Source organism: Prionailurus bengalensis, chromosome A2, assembly GCF_016509475.1.
Source record: "Prionailurus bengalensis isolate Pbe53 chromosome A2, Fcat_Pben_1.1_paternal_pri, whole genome shotgun sequence".
NCBI lineage: Eukaryota > Metazoa > Chordata > Mammalia > Carnivora > Felidae > Prionailurus > Prionailurus bengalensis.
Window position 1 is genome coordinate 20,146,107 of NC_057348.1, and position 19,921 is coordinate 20,166,027.

Below are 19,921 nucleotides of genomic sequence, written 5' to 3' on the forward strand. Positions count from 1 at the left end.
AAGGGGCAGAGAGAGGGAGACATAGAATCCGAAGCAGGCTCCGGGCTCTGAGCTGTCAGTCTAGAGCCTGACAGAGCTCTAACTCATGAACTGTGATATCATTACCTGAGCTGAAGTTGGATGCTTAATCAACTGAGCCACCCAGGCACCCCAAACTATTAATCAAGATAAAAAGCTTCTGCACAGTGAAGGAATGATCAACAAAACTAAAAGGCAGCCTGCAGAATGGGAGAAGATATTTGCAAACAACATATGTGATAAAAGGTTAGTATCCAAAGTCTGTAAAGAACTTATCCAACTCAACATCCAAAAAAATAATAATAATAATAATCCAGTGAAGAAACGGCAGAAGACATGCATAGATACTTTCCAAAGAAGACATCAGATGGCTAACAGACACATGAAAAGATACTTAACATCACATCATCAGGGAAATACAAATCAAAAGCATGATGAGATACCAGCTCACACCTGTCAAAATGGCTAAAATTAACAACACAAGAAAGAAAAGGTGTTGGTGAGGATGCAGAGAAAGGGGAACCCTCTTGCACTTGTGGTGGGTTGCAAACTTGTGCAGGCACTCTGGAAAACAATATGGAAGTTCCTCAAGAAACTAAAAATAGAACTACCCTATAATCCAGCAATTACACTATTAGGAATTTACCCAAAGAATACAAAAATACAGATTCAAAGGGGGTACATGCACTCCAGTGTTTATAGCAGCTCTGTCAACAATAGCCAAATTATGGAAAGAGCTCAAATATCCATCAACTGATGAATGGATAAAAAGATGTGGTACATATATACAAGGGAATACTGCTTGGTGATGAAGAAGAATGAAACCTCTCCATGCAACAACATGGATGGAACTAGAATGTATTATGCTAAGCAAAACAAGCCAGTCAGAGAAAGACAGATACCGTGACTTCACTCGTGGTATTTAAGAAACAAAATAGATGAACATAGGAGAAAGGAAAGAAAAATGAGATAAAAACAGAGAGGGAGGCAAACCATAAAAGACTCTTAACTACAGAGAACAAACTGAGGGTTACTGGAGGGGAAGTGGGTAGGGGATGGGCTAAATGGGCGTTAAGGGCACTTGTTGGTAGAGCAGCAGGTGTTCTATGTAAGTGATGAATCACTGGGTTCTACTCCTGAAACCAGTACTACACTGTATGGTAACTAACTTGAATTTAAATAAATAAATGTAAATATTTTTTAAATGCCAATGGGATTATTTAGAAATGAAATTCTAAATTTCATATGGAACCACAATAGACCCTGGAGGCATCACACTTCCTGATTTCTTTTTTTTTTTAATTTTTTAATGTTTATTCATTTTTGAAAGACAGAGAGACAGAGCACAAGCAAGGGTGGGGCAGAGAGAGAGGGGGGCACAGAATCTGAAGCAGGCTCCAGGCTCTGAGCTGTCAGCAGAGCCCAACGCAGGTCTCAAACTCACGAACCGCGAGATCATGACCTGAGCCAAAGTTGGATGCTCAACCAACTGAGCCACCCAGGCTCTCCTCTGATTTCAGACTACATTATAAATTTATAGTAATCAAAACAGTATGGTACTGGCTTGATGAACAGACCAATGGAGCAGAATTGAGACCCCAGAAATAAACCCACACGTATATGGTCAACTAATGTTTGCAAGGGAGCCAATAATATTCAATGAGGGAAGGATAGTCTCTTCAGTAAATGTTGGGAAAACTGGATATTCAAATGCAGAAGAATGAAAATTGTACTTCTATCTTACACTGCTCACAAAAATTAACTCTAAGGACTTAAATGTTAGACCTAAAACTGTAATCTCCTAGAAGAAAACATAAAGCAAAGCTGCTTGACATTGCTGTTGCCAGTGGTTTTTGAATATGACACCAAAAGCACAATAGCAAAAGCAAAAATTAACAAGTGGGACAACATTAAAATAAAACAGTTTCTGTGCAGCAAAAGAAACAATTAACAAAATGAAAAGTCAGCCTACAGAAGAGGAGAAAATATTCACAAACCATAAAGGGTTAATATCCAAACTATGTAAGGAACTCCTAAAGCTCAAGAGAAAAAAACAGTCTGATTTTTTAAATGGGTAGAGGATCTGACTTTTTTCCAAAGAAGACACAAAAATACATGAAAAGGTGTTCAGTATCATTAACCGTTAGGGAAGCACAAATCAAAACCACAATGAAATATTACCTCACATCTGTTAGAATGCCTGTCATCAAAAAGACAGGAGGTACAAACTTCCAGTTATAAAAAAAATAATTCACCGAGTTGAAAGTAAAGCCTAGGGAATATAGTCAGTAATAACATAATGACATTGAATGGTGACAGATGGTGACTACACTTAACTGTAGTGAGCATTGAGTAATGTATCGTATTGTTGAATCAGTGTTGTACACCTGAAACTAATATAACACTGTATGTTGATTATATTTTAATAAAAAATAAAAGAGAAAAAGAATTTTTTCAACATTTATTTATTTTTGGGACAGAGAGAGACAGAGCATGAACGGGGGAGGGGCAGAGAGAGAGGGAGACACAGAATCAGAAACAGGCTCCAGGCTCTGAGCCATCAGCCCAGAGCCCGACGCGGGGCTCGAACTCACGGACCGCGAGATTGTGACCTGGCTGAAGTCGGACGCTTAACCGACTGCGCCACCCAGGCGCCCCGAGAAAAAGAATTTTTTAAAAGATGAGATAAATAGTGGCAAGGATATGTAGCAAGGAGAACTCTCGTGCACCATTGTTGGAAATATAAATTTGTACAGTCACTGTGAAAAGCAGAATGGAGATTCCTCAAAAAATAGAAAATAGAACTGTATGATCCAGCAATTCTACTTTTGGGTATATATCCAAAGAAATTGGAATTCAGATCTCAGAGGATAGCTGTACTTCCTTGTTCATTGAAGCACTATTCACAGTAGCCAAGACATAGAAACACTTAAGTGTCCATTGATGGATGAATGGAGAAATAAAATACAATATATATGCAATAAAATATTAATCACCCATAATAAAGAAGGAAATCCTACCATTTATAGCAAAATTGATGAACCCTGAGAGCATTATACTAAGTGAAATAAATCAGAGAATGACAAATAATACTTTATGATCTCATTTATATGTGGAATTTTAAAAAGCTGAAATAATAGAAACAAAGAGTAGATTGTTGGTTGCCAGGGGTGGGGAGTAGGGGAAATGAGATATTAGTCAAAGGGTACAAACTTTCAGTTATAAGAGGATTAAATTCAGGGTATCTAATGTAACACATGGTGACAGTTGTTCACTATAGTGTATTGTGTACTTGAAGGTTGTTAAAAGAGTAGATCTTAAATGTTCTCACCATACCAACAACAACAAAAAAAGGTAATTATGTTAGGTGAAAGACGTGTTAACTAACCTTATTTTGGTACTTATTTTGCAATATTATATGTGTATCAAATCATCATGTTGTGCACCTTAGACTTATATAATATGTTAATCATATCTCAGTAAAGCTGGCAAAAAAAAAAAAAAAAAACCTTTTCCAGAGCATAGATATGAGTCTCCAGGTTGAAAAGTCCTAATAAGTATTTAATACTTAATTGTGAAATTTTAGCTCACTAAAGTTGAAACCTTCCAGTGAGAAAAATAGGTCACCTACTAAGGATTTGTCCTAAGAATAGCATTTGTCTTCCTAATAGCAACGCTGAAAACTAGAAAATAACGAAACACTGCCTTTAAAATTCTGAGGGAAAATAAAATTTGTCTTAGAATTCTGCATTTACTCTGCTATATTATCAATCAAATGGGAAAGTTGCCCGAAGAAAATTTTTGTCACTCAAAGTATAAAAACAAATGAATAAAAAGTCTCTAACTCTTTTTTAGGAAACTACGAAACAATAAATTATTTGTTTAAAATAAGGGAGTAAACGAAAAGATGCTATTAGCATCTTTTGCTATACAGCATCCTGTGCCATACAGGAAAGGGAATGAAAGGAGAAGTGCAGAGAATTCTCAGGTTACCATCAGAGGAACATTCCAGGATGACAGTTGTGCAATAGGCCTAGACAGTAACTGGTCTAGATGAAAGCAGAGGGTCAGTCAGGAGGAAATGTCTCCAGGAGAAAAATGACTTCATAGAGTATTTGGTAGTTTTATCCATAGCAGTCTACATATTTAATGCAATCCCTATCAAAATACCATCAGCATTTTTCAGAGAGTTAGAGAAAACAATCCTAAGATCTGTATGGAACCACAAAAGACCCCGAATAGTCAAAGCAATCCTGAAAAAGAAAAACAAAGCTGGAGATACCATGATTCTGGATTTGAAACTATATTATAAAGCTGTAGTCATCAAGATAGTATGGGACTGGCACAAACACAGTCAATGGAACAGAATAAAATACCCAGAAATGGACCCACAACTATATAGTCAACTAATCTTCAACAAAACATGAAAGAATATCCAATGGAAGAAAGACAGTCTCTTCAACAGTTGGGAAAACTGGACAGCAACATTCAGAAGAATGATGCTAGACCACTAGCTTAGACCATACACAAAAATAAGTTCAAAATAGATGAAAGACCTAAATGTGAGATAGGAAACCATCAAAATCCTAGTGGAGAAAAAAGGCAGCAACCTGTTTGACCTCAGCCAGAGCAGCTTTTTTCTAGACACTTCGCCAAAGGCCAGGGAAACAAAAGCAAACATAAACAATTGAGACTTATGATAAAAAGCTTCTGCCAGTAAAGGAAACAATAAACAAAACTAAAAGGCAGCCTACATAATGGTAGAAGGTATTTGCAAATGACATATCTGATAGAGGGTTAGAATCCAAACTCTATAAAGAACTTAGCAAACTCAACTCCCAAAATACAAATAATCCAGTGAAGAAATGGACAGAAGACATGAATAGAAACTTTTCCAAAGAAGACATCCATATGGCTAACAGACACATGAAAAGATGCTCAACATCACTCATCAACAGGGAAATACAAGTCAAAACCACAATGAAATACCACTTCACACCTGTAAAAACAGCTAAAATGAGCAGCACAGGAAACAACAGGTGTTGGTGATGTTGTGGAGAGAGGGGAACCCTTTTGCACTGTTGGTGGGAATGCAAACTGGTGCGGCCACTCTGGAAAACAGTATGGAGGTCTCAAAAAATTAAAAATAGAACTATCCTGTGATCCAGCATTTGCAGTACTGGGTATTTATCCAAAGGATATAGGTGTACTGTTTTGAAGGGGCACATGTACCCCAATCTTTATAGCAGTGCTATCAACAATAGCCAAGTTATGGAAAGAGCCCACATGGAGTGTCCATTGACTGATGAATGGATGAAAAGATGTGGCATATATTGAATACTACTTGTGATGAAAAATAATGAAATCTTGTCATTTGCCACAACTAGAGGGTATTAGGTTAAGCGAAATAAGTCAGAGAAAGCTATTAAATGGCTTCATTCATATGTGGAATTTGAGAAACACAACAGAACACAGGGGAACGGAAGGAAAAATAAGATAAAAACAGAAGGAGATAAGCTATAAGAGACTCTTAAAGACAGAGAACAAACTGAGGGTTGCTAGAGGGGAGGTGGGTGGGAGATGTGTTAAATGGGTGATGGGCCTTAAGGAGGGCATTTTTGGGGACAAACATTGGGTGTCATATATAAGAGATGAATCACTGGGTTCTACTCTTGAAGCTGAGACTATACTGTGTATTAACTAACTTGAATTTAAATTAAAAAAAGCACACAATGAGATACCACCAAACTCTCTCACTTTGGAGAGAGCCCAAATATCCATCAACTGATGAATGATAAAGAAGATGTGGTATAATAATGAAGAAACAGGAAGAGAAATAAAGAAACTGAGCCCATTCACAATTGCACCAAGAACCATAAAATACCTAGGAATAAACCTAACCAAAGATGTAAAAGATCTGTATGCTGAAAACTACAGAAAGCTCATGAAGGAATGGAAGAAGATACAAAGAAATGAAAAACCATTCCATGCTTATGGATTGAAAGAATAAATATTGTTAAAATATCAATACTTCCCAAAGCTATCTACACATTCAATGCAATCCCAATCAAAATTGCACCAGCATTCTTCTTAAAGCTAGAACAAGCAATCCTAAAATTTGTATGGAACCACAAAAGACCCCTAATAGCCAAAGTAATATTGAAGAAGAAAACCAAAGCGGAAGGTATCAAAATCCCAGACTTCAGCCTCAACTACAAAGCTGTAATCATCAGGACAGTATGATATTGGCACAAAAACAGACACGTAGACCAATGGAATAGAATAGAGACCCCAGAATTAAACCCACAAATGTATGGCCAACTAATCTTTGACAAAGCAGGAAAGAATATCCAATGGAAAAAAGTCTCTTTAACAAATGGTGCTGGGAGAGCTGGACAGCAACATGCAGAAGAATGAAACTAGACCACTTTCTTACACCATACACAAAAATAAACCCAAAATGGATGAAGGACCTGAATGTGAGACAGGAAACCATCAAAACCCTAGAGGAGAAAGCAGGAAAAAACTTCTCTGACCTCAGCCGCAGCAATTTCTTACTTGGCACATCTCCAAAGGCAAGGGAATTAAAAGCAAAAATGAACTATTGGGACCTCATGAAAATAAACAGCTTCTGCACTGCAAAGGAAACAATCAACAAAACTAAAAGGCAACCGACAGAATGGGAAAAGATATTTACAAATGACATATCAGACAAAGGGCTGTATCCAAAATCTATAAAGAGCTCACCAAACTCCACACCCGAAAAACAAATAATCCAGTGAAGAAATGGGCAGAAGACATGAATAGACATTTTTCCAAAGAAAACATACAGATGGCCAACAGCCACATGAAAAGATGCTCAACGTCGCTCCTCCTCAGGGAAATACAAATCAAAACCACACTCAGGTACCACCTCATGCCGGTCAGAGTAGCTAAAATGAACAAATCAGCAAACTACAAATGCTGGCGAGGATGTGGAGAAACAGGAACCCTCTTGCACTGTTGGTGAGAATGCAAACTGGTACAGTTGCTCTGGAAAACAGTGTGGAGGTTCCTCAAAAAATTAAAAATAGAACTACCCGGGGCGCCTGGGTGGCGCAGTCGGTTAAGCGTCCGACTTCAACCAGGTCACGATCTCGCGGTCCGGGAGTTCGAGCCCCGCGTCGGGCTCTGGGCTGATGGCTCAGAGCCTGGAGCCTGTTTCTGATTCTGTGTCTCCCTCTCTCTCTGCCCCTCCCCCGTTCATGCTCTGTCTCTCTCTGTCCTAAAAATAAATAAACGTTGAAAAAAAAATTTTAAAAAAATAGAACTACCCTGTGACCCAGCAATAGCACTGCTAGGAATTTACCCAAGGGATACAGGAGTGCTGATATATAGGGGCACATCTACCCCCATGTTTATAGCAGCACTTTCAACAATAGCCAAATTATGGAAAGAGCCTAAATGTCCATCAACTGATGAATGGATAAATATGTGGTTTATATATACAATGGAATACTGCTTGACAATGAGAAAGAATGAAATCTGGCCATTTGCAGCAATGTGGATAGAACTGGAGGGTATTATGCTAAGTGAAATAAGTCAGGCAGAGAAAGACAGATACCATATGTTTTCACTCGTATGTGGATCCTGAGAAACTTAACAGAAGACCATGGGGGAGGGGAAGGGGAAAATAAAAAGTTACAGAGAAGAGGGAGACAAACCATAAGAGACTCTTAAAAACTGAGAACAAACTGAAGGTTGATGGGAGGTAGGGGAGAAGGGAAAGTGGGTGATGGGCATTGAGGATGGTACCTGTTGAGATGAGCACTGGGTGTTGTATGGAAACCAATTTGACAATAAATTATATTTAGTTTTAAAATAATAAAAAGGAAAATGTGTGTGTATATATATACACACATGCATTCACACACATATGCATACAATGGAATATTACTCAACTTCAAAAAATGAAATTTTGCCATTTGCAGTGACGTGGATGGAGCTAGAATGTATTATGCTCTAACACAGTAAGTCAGAGAAAAACAAATACCATATGATTTCACGCATGTGGAGTTTAAGAAACAAAACAGATGAACATGGGAAATTGGGGGAGGGAAGAGAGGGAAACAAACTACAAGAGACTCTTAACAATAGAGAACAAACTATGGGTTGATGGAGGGAGGTGGATGGGAGATGCGCTAGATGAGTGATGGGTATTGAGGAGGACACTTGTTGTGATGATCACTCAGTGTCGTATGTAAGTGACGAGTCACTGAATTCTGCTCCTGAAACCAATACTGCACTGTATTTTAACTAACTAGAATTTAAATATAAACTTGAAAGAAAAAGAATATTGTACCATATGGAGGATGTTTTTGAAAGGTATTTTATAAAGCTGTAGAAGAACATAGGAAAGGGCCCTGTAACTTAAATAAAACTAAGATTGCCTTTTTAAGAATTTTTTATTATTTTCAATGTTTATTTGTTTTTGAGAGAGAGACAGAGCATGAGCAGGGGAGGGGCAGAGAGCGAGGGAAACACAGAATCTGAAGCAGGCTCCAGGCTCTAAGCTGTCAGCACAAAGCCCGACGTGGGGTTCAAACCCACAGACCATGAGATCATAACCTGAGCTTAAGTCAGATGCTCACTGACTGAGCCACCCAGGCGCCCCAAAAACTAAGACTTCTAAAACAAAAGCAAAATGTAGAAGAAAGGAAATATAATTGAAATACACTGTTTGGCTCACCAGTGAACAATATTTAAGTTACAGTCACTAACAAGTTTTAACCAAAAATTGGGAGATATTAGGAAGATAGATGAAGGGAAGTGAATATAAACAAATGTGAAAATCCTCACTACCATTATAAGAAGCTAATAAATAAATCTAAAACTTCACAAAAAGAGAGCTTTATAAATGTGACATTTAGAAATACTTGATAAATTTTAGAAAAAAACATAATAAAGAGTTAAAAGTACTTATCTTAGGAAATAGTACAGGATGAACAGAGGACTGATAATTTTATTGCAAGACTTTTTTTTATGTTTGCCAACTTAATAGGCATGATTGTTTCTTATTGTTTTAATTTTCATTTGATTACTAGGGAGGTGGAACATAGTGTTATAAGTCTACTGATTGAATTGCATTTTTTTTTCTGAATTATCAGTGTGTCTCTGGCCCATCCCCCCCCAACTGGTAGTCTTTCAGCAGTTTATTTTTTTAATATGAAATTTATTGTCAAATTGGTTTCCATACAGCACCCAGTGCTCATCCCAACAGGTGCCCTCCTCAATAACCGTCACCCACCCTCCCCTCCCTCCCACCCCCCATCAACCCTCAGTTTACTCTATTGCAAGACTTTTAAGGCTATTTAACTTTTAAACCTATGTGCTTATATTACTTCTAATACATTTAAATGTTAATTTTAAAATGTTGACTTCTCAAAAAGACCAAAGAAAGATTCAAGTCTCTTTTTTTTCATTTTATGCTGTCTTTTATCCCATGTATTTGCCTTTAGATAAAAGAACTAGATATTCAGAAGAAAAAAATGATTTTGAAAGTCCATAAATTTATTGAAAACAACTTATTTTTATGTTAAATTGCATATAGTAAATGCACAGCAAGTGTTTTGATTAAATGTTAAATTTACCAAGAAGTTTCAAAGGAATAACCTTTAAAAACCTTTTTGTATTAACATTTAAATCTATTACTGGAAATTACAAAGGCTCCATGTGAAACTTTCTGAATATAATATTCCTTGTCACTCATTTTGCAAGAAAACCTTTATGAATAGGATTATACCTTAAGTTTACATTTAGAAATTTTGTCTTTCATTAAAAAGATCAATCCCCTGTGCAAGTGTTTAGTGGTAATAATTGGTAAAAATCTCTTTATATGGACAGATTTTCTATTCTATATGACAAGAACCAGAAGAATCCCCTAATTCTCCTCAGTTCTTGCTTCTGCATAATAACAAGTCCAAATGCACTTTCAACGACAGAGAACTGGTGCCGCCCAAACTAAAAAGCATTTCAAAGGGCAACAACAAAGTATTTGTGTTAATTTTAATTAGCTATGCCTCTTTGGGGAATGTGGACACTTGAAGATTATATAAGAGCTTCTAAATTGCGGGGAGATCTAACAGAATACTTACATTATAACCTCCTGTTATGTTGTTATCTTTCCACATTAGCATGTGTTGGGAACTGTATTAGTCTGTTATCTTCTAGTGCTAATTAATGTTTTTATTAGATCAATGTTTGTACTTTCATTTCTGGACTTAAATCAATTGATTAAATTTGCTAGCAATGAAGCATCGTTTTATTAGTGATCTGACTAAATAGATCTTGTATTTCCTTGTAAGACCCACAATACTTAACACAGTTCCAAATATATATAGCAGGCAATTAATTGTGTTATTCAATTGAATAGAATGTCTGAAGTTGCAGGGTTTTTTCCCATATTGGTAGACTTTTGTAGACTAAATGAACCAAAGACTTCAAAGGGCTGAAAACGCCTTCTGTATGGGGGAAATTTGGCAGAATAGTAATGTAGTGCATACATTTTTTTAATGAGAAATGAAAATTTATTCCAAACACAAAGGACACAAAAGCAATTGTAAGAGAATATTTTCTTGAATTATCTGGTAATAAATGAGAAAACTTGGATGAAATAAAAAAGCTTTCCTAGGAAAAGGTAGATTACCAGTATTAACAGAAATACAGATTTAAAAGAAAGAAGTATTAGTATTTGGTTCACCAGACAGACATCTGGCCAGCCAAATATTTTTATATATACTCAACAGAGGTCTTTGAATATTTTATGTTATTAATTATAAAATATGATGGTAACATTAACAGCAAGCAATTCTATAGGGTTTATAACCTATGGAAGACAGATTGCAGGAGACAAATTGCTGAATGGTTAGGTAATAACATTTTCAGCGCTAATACATTAGGCCATATTTTTTTCCAAAATGACTATATATACCCCCACTAGCAATGTCCATGCAATTCTTAATTAATTTATATTTTTGATGTACATTGCCCTATATTTGTACTTCAAATATAAAATGATTAAGATAGGGTTTTTTTTGCTCTCTGGGAGGGCAAAGTCTAGAGTTAGGTAGCAAACACACAGAAATAATACATTATGGCCCTAATACAGGTGGTGATGTTTCTGAAGAGGGATATTATCAGCTGGCCAGCTGAATGCCACCTAAAGGGGAAGTGGTTTTTCCCTACGGTGCCATGAAAGAGGTTCCAGAATGTCAGTTTTGATGCTTTACCCACACAACATTTGTTAGACTGGTTTGAAAATTCTCCTCAAATTTGGTGCTTCTAAAATCTAGAATGACATTTGTTATTGTCAAAAGGGAGTTCACCGAAATTAGCTATAAACTCCTGTATGTAGTTATAATTGAATATTTGTGTTGAGGATTGGTAGTCATTTTAGGAGTTAATCAGTAACTCCACTTGAGAAGAATCACTTAGTGTAGTCCCTGAATGTAAAATAGAACAATGGAAAGCATTTTAGGCCAATAACCTTCCCAGTGGGATATGGGTCAGTAAACCATAGAAAACTTTTTTTTGAAAGCCTGAGTTTTAAAAATGTTTCATTTATTTTGGGAGAGAGAGAACACAAAATGTGTGCACATGTGAGTCAGGGGAAGGGCAGAGAGAGGAAGAGAGAGAATCCCAAGCAGGCTCTGCACTGTAAGTGCAGAGCCCAATGTGGGGCTCAGTCTCACTAAGCATGAGATCATTACCTGAGCTGAAATCAAGAGTTGGTTGCTTAATGGACTGAGCCACTCAGGCATCTGGAAAGCCTAATTTTTTAGAAACCTTTTTGTATACATTTTCTTTTATACATATACATTCTATGTGATGATTTCCCCAGCTGTTGGAGGCCTATTTTATTATATTTAATATGCATCATGGGAACATATAGTCCCATCAATGAACATTAATAATCAATAATAAATTACTAATATAGCTAATAATACACATGAATATTTGATAATTAGCAAATATGGCTAGTAAGATACATTTAAATTAACATCTATTGTATTCAGTTTTCCAAATGGACACATTTAACCCTAAATTAAAAAAATGAAATCAGTCTACTCAGCAACCATCCTTCCTACCCACGTGGTGTAGAATAGTTCACCAAATGAGTGTTGTCTCCCACTTCTAGGTCCCAAAGAGAGCAAATAGAAACTCTCATTGTTGCATTTAACAAGACCAGGGACTGAACATACCAGGTTACCATACCAGGTTAATCTGCACAAAACCCTGTGAGGTTGAGTTCAGCACAAAATGTTATCCTCACTTTTATATGAGCAAAGACAAATGTGAGTCAAGATTTAAAACCAGGTGGTCTCACTTCTGCACTTAGGTCCCTAACTGCTGTTCCATGCAGCTTCCTGTTAGGTAATTTGAGCCTCACAGTAACTGAGAGAAAGACAATAAAAGCTTTTATCTCAGTTTTACAGGTGAGGAAAATGTCTCTTGGAGAGAGTAAGCAATTTATCTGATTTCACAACCCTTTTACATTTAGCTGGGATTGGAATCTGCTTCTTCTAACATCAGCCAGCAGCAAAGGAACAGCATGTTGGGGGTGAGGGGTGCTTCAGGTTAAAGACTACACATCCTCCAGAGTAGAAAGCCTGAATAAGCTGGATCTTGCAGCTCAGGAGGTGGTAGAGGGTGTGGAGCAAACAGCACCAAAGCAAAAATCTACTAGCAAGAGCCCATCACTTGGGTGGTTGGTACTCTGAGCTGGAGAGTCTTGGGTTTGAATCCAGACTTTGCCACCTTCTTGCTGTATGATCTTCAGCACGTCACTTTCTTACACCAAGATTTTTATCAGAATTAAATGAGAACATATAAGTAAAAGACTACAGAATGCCTAACATATAGAGGCTGCTGAATAACAGTTACTTTCTTTCCCAGTTGAGTGAATTTTTCTTTTTTTCTTTCCATAGCACTTATCTAGCCGGCAGAGCGTACAGCAAAGCACATCCCAGGTAAGCAGTCTAACTAGGCCTCCCAGTATTTCCCTCAGCTCTTTCTTTTAAGAGGTCACAGCATGGGGATGCACCAGCCAGTGATAGCCACCCCTGATGTCTTGATTGTGTGCTGCCTTTAATCTAAATGGCCCTGGTCTCTGAGCAGATTTGCCTGGTCTCCACTCACTGCTCTGTGCAAATTTACTTAAGCACAATTAAAATAAAGTAGACGGGAGACTAAAATGAATCCATCTGGGAGAAAATAGAAGTGTCATTTAGTATGGTAGCTATTACCATCTAACAATGTAAATCAAGTGCATCAGGGTGACAGTGTCTCCAAAAAATAACTTTGAATTTAGAAGTTTGTGGAGAATTTATAAATTTGTGATCTTGTGGAGACTTTAAATTCACTCATAAGTTGGAATTACTGTTCCTATATCTCCTCCACTCAGTTTACTTCTCCCAGCTGCATATTTGCCCACTTCAAACCAAGTATATTGACACAGTACTCCCTTACTAGCAGAGAAAACACCTTTTATCTCTCTTAAATTATCCCCTTTGGTAGTATGAGGAAAGCCAGTCATTTAGTTTTCATTTTATTTATGACCAATGCATGAATAACTAAAATTGGAATCACTGCTTTTGCCTTCCTCATTAGGTAGATACGATGCGCCCACGTCATGGAGAAACCTGTCGGATGCCAGTGCCACATCACTTCTTCCTCAGTCTGAAGAGTTTCACCTACAATACCATTGGAGAAGATACTGATGTCTTCTTTTCCTTATATGATATGAGAGAAGGCAAGCAGATCAGGTAAAAGTTACTAGAGGTTGTGGTGAGGTTGAGATTGTATAAGGATGGTATTGGTTGGGTCATAAGCATCTCTGGCCTTCAGAGAAGATAGATGACAGAGAAAGAAAAACAAGATTAGGTGACCTCTTCTTACTTAGCAGGGAGTTTTGCCTCAAATCCCAGTTTACCTTGAAGTCACGTGTGGCCTCTTTTTTATCCTGTGCCTATTTCCACATGGAAGTTCAACCCCAGTCTTGGCTGTTACCACCTCAGAGAGAGAAGACGATGCAACTCTTCAGTGCTAGAGAAAACGCATAAGAGAAACATAGAACAAAGCAAGTTCAGCAGAGAGGTCCAGCTCCAGAATACAGTACCCTGGGCCCTGCCTTGCTGCACGTGGGAGAGAGGGTTCACAGTGTAGTAGGTTAATGGTGTCCTGTCTAAGAGCAGCCAAGCCCTCAATGCCATTCCAGCCCTGCAAAGGGGAGAGAGCATCTTCCAGACTGAAGGGAAGGTTGGTCTGATTCCATTGTTCCTCTTTTCCTTGGATTGGAAGAGAGGCCACAGAACGGGTCTGATATGCAGCAGACCATGTATTTGGGCAGAGCAGTGAAGCCTTTAAGCATGAGCAAGTGCAGCAGTGCTTTCATCGTGAAAGGTGGGAGGAGTCAAGGAGACATTCCAGGCTTCTGTTTCTCTACAGGCCAGCACGGCTGTGATGGGTGAGATGATCTTTATAGCCAACTTAGACTTTTAGGGCATCCAGACATTTCTCTGTGGTCATCTTCTAGGTGGGGTGGGGAGAAAGTAAATTTGGGGATGCTTTTATATTGCTTGGAAACTTCCTGTATTCAAAGTGCTTTATGGGTTTTTTATTTTTTTTATTTTTTACTTAAAAACTGAAATCATGGTTTCATTTTTCCAATTGCATGTTATATACAAGAAAATTAAAAATGAAAGTTATAACAGTACAAAAGGAAAGCAGTTAGTTTGCATGCTTCCCAGTACCTCTGTTCTTGACAGACCTTGCCCCGCAAATTAAAACACCTTGCTTCACTTTGGCATAGGGATAAAATGATACATTTACTGATGGGGGCATGTGGAATTTCCTTGTCACCAGTAGCTCCCAGCATGTGTGTCTAGGAAAGCTGTGGCTAAAGGTAGTTGTGGCAGGGATTACAGCTACAGCTGCTGTGCACAGGTAAGACTGTAGGTCAGGGCTATGGAGATGCAGATTCTGGCTGCTTCTGTTTTCCTCCTGGGTCAGAGATTTGTAAACTTATTACTTATTTTTGTATATGGAAGAATCCTTTCTTTCTTTTTTTTTTAACGTTTTATTTATTTTTGAGACAGAGAGAGACAGAGCATGAACAGGGGAGGGTCAGAGAGAGGGAGACACAGAATCGAAAACAGGCTCCAGGCTCTGAGCTGTCAGCACAGAGCCCAACGCGGGGCTCGAACTCACGGACCGCCAGATCATGACCTGAGCCGAAGTCGGCCACTCAACCGACTGAGCCACCCAGGCTCCCCAAGAATCCTTTCTTTAAGCTAAATTTTATGAGAAAGTTCAATAAATAAAACAGGTAAAATAGAACTACTTCACTGTTGAAGGGAAAGGGGAAATAATAGGAATCTCACTGTGCCCCTTAACCCCACCCAGTATTCTGTGTGACCACTGAAAGTCCATGGGCTGCAGTTTAAAAACCAGAGCACCCTGCTTAATCATCCTTGAGTGCCAGGGATTGTGTCTTCTCTTTCCATGATCACAGCACCACACACAGTGTCTGTGCTCAGTACATGCTTTCTTGGGCTTACTGCACAGAGAAGATCTAAGCCCAGCAGAGACACCCCAGCCCTGGTCCACGTGAGGTTATTAATGCATCAGTTGTTTTTTCTTTGGGCTTATTATTTGTAATTGAGCCTCAAGAAACAATAAAATATTTTAAAAGAAGAAAAGTGAAAAAAATGTTCTTTTTTGTAGAGCTGCTGGAAATGTTTTGATCTTTTAAAAACCCCTAGACTAAATTAGAGAACTATACCACCTTCCCATTCACATAATAAAACTGTAAGGTCCTTAGTTGAAAACACTACTTCCTTTCTTTAGTTTTAAGAGTAAACTAGTAAGCAGAATTTAAATCTAGATTTAATTGTTCAATATTCTTTCTTCTTTCCATTAGGATCTGTGTAGTTGTATGAGCCTTCAAAAATTTTAGTTCAGTCCCAACACAGTGTGGAAGTTCCTCAAAAAATTAAAAATAGATCTACCCTATGACCCAGCAATAGCACTGCTAGGAATTTACCCAAAGAATACAGGAGTGCTGATGCATAGGGGCACTTGGACCCCAATGTTTATAGCAGCACTTTGAACAATAGCCAAATTATGGAAAGAGCCTAAATGTCCATCAAATGATGAATGGATAAAAAAAATGATGAATGGATAAAGAAATTGTGGTTTATATATACAATGGAATACTACTTGGCAATGAGAAAGAATGAAATCTGGCCTTTTGTCACAACATGGATGGAACTGGAGAGTGTTATGCTAAGTGAAATAAGTCTTACAGAGAAAGACAGATACCATATGTTTTCACTCTTACATGGATCCTGAGAAACTTAACAGAAGACCATGGGGGAGGGGAAGGGAAAAAAAAAAGTTAGGGAGGGAGCCAAACCATAAAAGACTCTTAGAAACTGAGAATAAACTGAGGGTTAATGGGGGATGGGTGGGAAGGGGAAAGTGGGTGATGGGCATTGAGGAGGGCACCTGTTGGGATGAGCACTGTGTATTGTATGGAAATGTATGGAAACCAATTTGACAATAAATTTCATATTAAAAAAATTTTTTAGTTCACTGAGCTGATGATGCCAGCTATGTATACTTTCATAATAATTAGGTATTAAACTGGTCATATATTGCTTCCTTGAATTAGTTATCAGAGATCATGAAAAGTTAGGAATGTGTTAGATCAGGTGCACAGAGTGTTGATACAAAGCAGTCAATCTGATCAATCAAACAGTGCTAGTCTAGTGTTCAGTATCGCCAGGACACTCTCACCTCTGTGCTGAGGACAGGTTTGAGCCGGGGGAACAGGCTCGAGAGAGGACCAGCTCTTCTTGCACTGTAAGTCTCATTGCTGATCTGACAGACATATCTCGGGAGGCTCCAGTGCATGGCAGACTGCAAACCCACATAGCATATCCTGATAGATGTTGGTTGATGAGTGTTAAACAGTCTGCAGGAGGGAAGAAGCAGCAGCTGGTAGGACATTAGTAGCTCTGACTGTTTTTGTGACATTTTATCATTCTGAATAAAATTGTAAATATTTAGCCTTGAAATCTAAATCTCTGATTAAGATCTCTCCCCTGAGCTTCAGAGCCTCATTTCCTTTTTCCTACCAGACATCTGCCCTTATATGTTCCTCAGACATTTCTACCTCAGCATATCTAAACTGAATTTATTTTCTTTCCTCACACATACACTTCTTCCTGTGTTCCTTAAATCAAGTGAAAGGCATTATCATTTGCTCAGAGATCCATGTCAAAACTTTGGGATCCTTTTAGGCTCCTCTCTCTATATCTGCTTCCTTTCTCATTTAACCACTATATTTTATCAACTTCTGTCTCCCAAATATCAGCGAAATCACTCCCCCTGCTCCATCCCCCCTGTCACCCGAGATCCTTCACATTTCTCCCCAAATACAGATTCCCTGAATCTACTACCTTCCTACCCTGAGTTACTGTCCACAGCACCACCATACTTATCTTTTAATATATATATATTTTTTTCAGTATATGAAATTTATTGTCAAATTGGTTTCCATACAACACCCAGTGCTCATCCCAAAAGGTGCCCTCCTCAATACCCATCACCCACCCTCCCTTCCCTCCCACCCCCATCAACCCTCAGTTTGTTACAGTTTTTAAGAGTCTCTTATGCTTTGGCTCTCTCCCACTCTAACCTCTTTTTTTTTTCCTTCCCCTCCCCCATGGGTTTCTGTTAAGTTTCTCAGGATCCACATAAGAGTGAAAACATATGGTATCTGTCTTCTCTGTATGGCTTATTTCACTTAGCATCACACTCTCCAGTTCCATCCACGTTGCTACAAAGGGCCATATTTCGTTCTTTCTCATTGCCATGTAGTACTCCATTGTGTATATAAACCACAATTTCTTTATCCATTCATTAGTTGATGGACATTTAGGCTCTTTCCATAATTTGGCTATTGTTGAGAGTGCTGCTATAAACATTGGGGTACAAGTGCCCCTATGCATCAGTACTCCTGTATCCCTTGAGTAAATTCCTAGCAGTGCTATCTCTGGGTCATAGGGTAGGTCTATTTTTAATTTTCTGAGGAACCTCCACACTGTTTTCCAGAGTGGCTGTACCAGTTTGCATTCCCACCAACAGTGCAAGAGGGTTCCCATTTCTCCACATCCTCTCCAGCATCTATAGTCTCCTGATTTGTTCATTTTAGCCACTCTGACTGGCGTGAGGGGATATCTGAGTGTGGTTTTGATTTGTATTTCCCTGATGAGGAGCGACGTTGAGCATCTTTTCATGTGCCTGTTGGCCATCCGGATGTCTTCTTTAGAGAAGTGTCTATTCATGTTTTCTGCCCATTTCTTCACTGGGTTATTTGTTTTTCGGGTGTGGAGTTTGGTGAGCTCTTTATAGATTTTGTATACTAGCCCTTTGTCCGATATGTCGTTTGCAAATATCTTTTCCCATTCCGTTGATACCTTTTAGTTTTGTTGATTGTTTCCTTTGCTGTGAAGAAGTTTTTTATCTTCATAAGGTCCCGGTAATTCACTTTTGCTTTTAATTCCCTTGCCTTTCGAGATGTGTCGAGTAAGAAATTGCTGAGGCTGAAGTCAGAGAAGTTTTTTCCTGCTTCTTCCTCTAGGGTTTTGATGGTTTCCTGTCTCACATTCAGGTCCTTCATCCATTTTGAGTTTATTTTTGTGAATGGTGTGAGAAAGTGGTCTAGTTTCAACCTTCTGCATGTTGCTGTCCAGTTCTCCCAGCACCATTTGTTAAAGAGGCTGTCTTTTTTCCATTGGATGTTCTTTCCTGCTTTGTCAAAGATGAGTTGGCCATACGTTTGTGGGTCTAGTTCTGGGGTTTCTATTCTATTCCATTGGTCTATGTGTCTGTTTTTGTGCCAATACCATGCTGTCTTGAGGATTACAGCTTTGTAGTAGAGGCTAAAGTCTGGGATTGTGATGCCTCCTGCTTTGGTCTTCTTCTTCAAAATTACTTTGGCTATTCAGGGCCTTTGGTGGTTCCATATGAATTTTAGGATTGCTTGTTCTAGCTTCGAGAAGAATGCTGGTGCAATTTTGATTAGGATTGCATTGAATGTTTAGATAGCTTTGGGTAGTATTGACATTTTTACAATATTTACTCTTCCAATCCATGAGCGCGGAATGGTTTTCCATTTCTTTATATCTTCTTCAGTTTCTATAGTTTTCTAAGCTTTCTATAGTTTTCAGCATACAGATCTTTCACATCTTTGGTTAGGTTTATTCCTAGGTATTTTATGCTTCTTGGTGCAATTGTGAATGGGATTAGTTTCTTTATTTGTCTTTCTGTTGCTTCATTACTAGTGTATAAGAATGCAACTGATTCTGTACATTGATTTTGTATCCTGAGACTTTGCTGAATTCAGGTATCAGTTCTAGCAGACTTGGTGGAGTCTGTTGGGTTTTCCATGTATAATATCATGTCATCTGCAAAAAGTGAAAGCTTGACTTCATCTTTGCCAATTTTGATGGCTTTGATTTCCTTTTGTTGTCTGATTGCTGATGCTAGAACTTCCAACACTACGTTAAACAACAGTGGTGAGAGTGGGCATCCCTGTCGTGTTCCTGATCTCAGGGAAAAAGCTCTCAGTTTTTCCCCATTGAGGATGATCTTAGCTATGGGCTTTTCATAAATGGCTTTTATGATGTTTAAGTATGTTCCTTCTATCCCGACTTTCTCAAGGGTTTTTATTAAGAAAGGGTGCTGGATTTTGTCAGAGGCCTTTTCTGCATCGATTGACAGGATCATATGGTTCTTATCTTTTCTTTTATTAATGTGATGTATCACGTTGATTGATTTCCAAATGTTGAACCAGCCC

General features: G+C 38.3%; 1 protein-coding gene across 13 annotated transcripts in view; it reads left to right on the forward strand.

The window, feature by feature from the left end:
• The window catches only part of DOCK3 (dedicator of cytokinesis 3), a 598,286-nt gene that overhangs the window by 382,087 nt on the left and 196,278 nt on the right, over positions 1–19,921 (forward strand). For all 13 annotated transcript variants that reach the window (XM_043587437.1, XM_043587445.1, XM_043587439.1 and 10 more), the window contains 2 exons: positions 12,984–13,025; positions 13,666–13,820. In XM_043587437.1, coding sequence (XP_043443372.1) covers positions 12,984–13,025; positions 13,666–13,820 — 197 coding nt within the window. The remainder of the gene's footprint in view (positions 1–12,983; positions 13,026–13,665; positions 13,821–19,921) is intronic.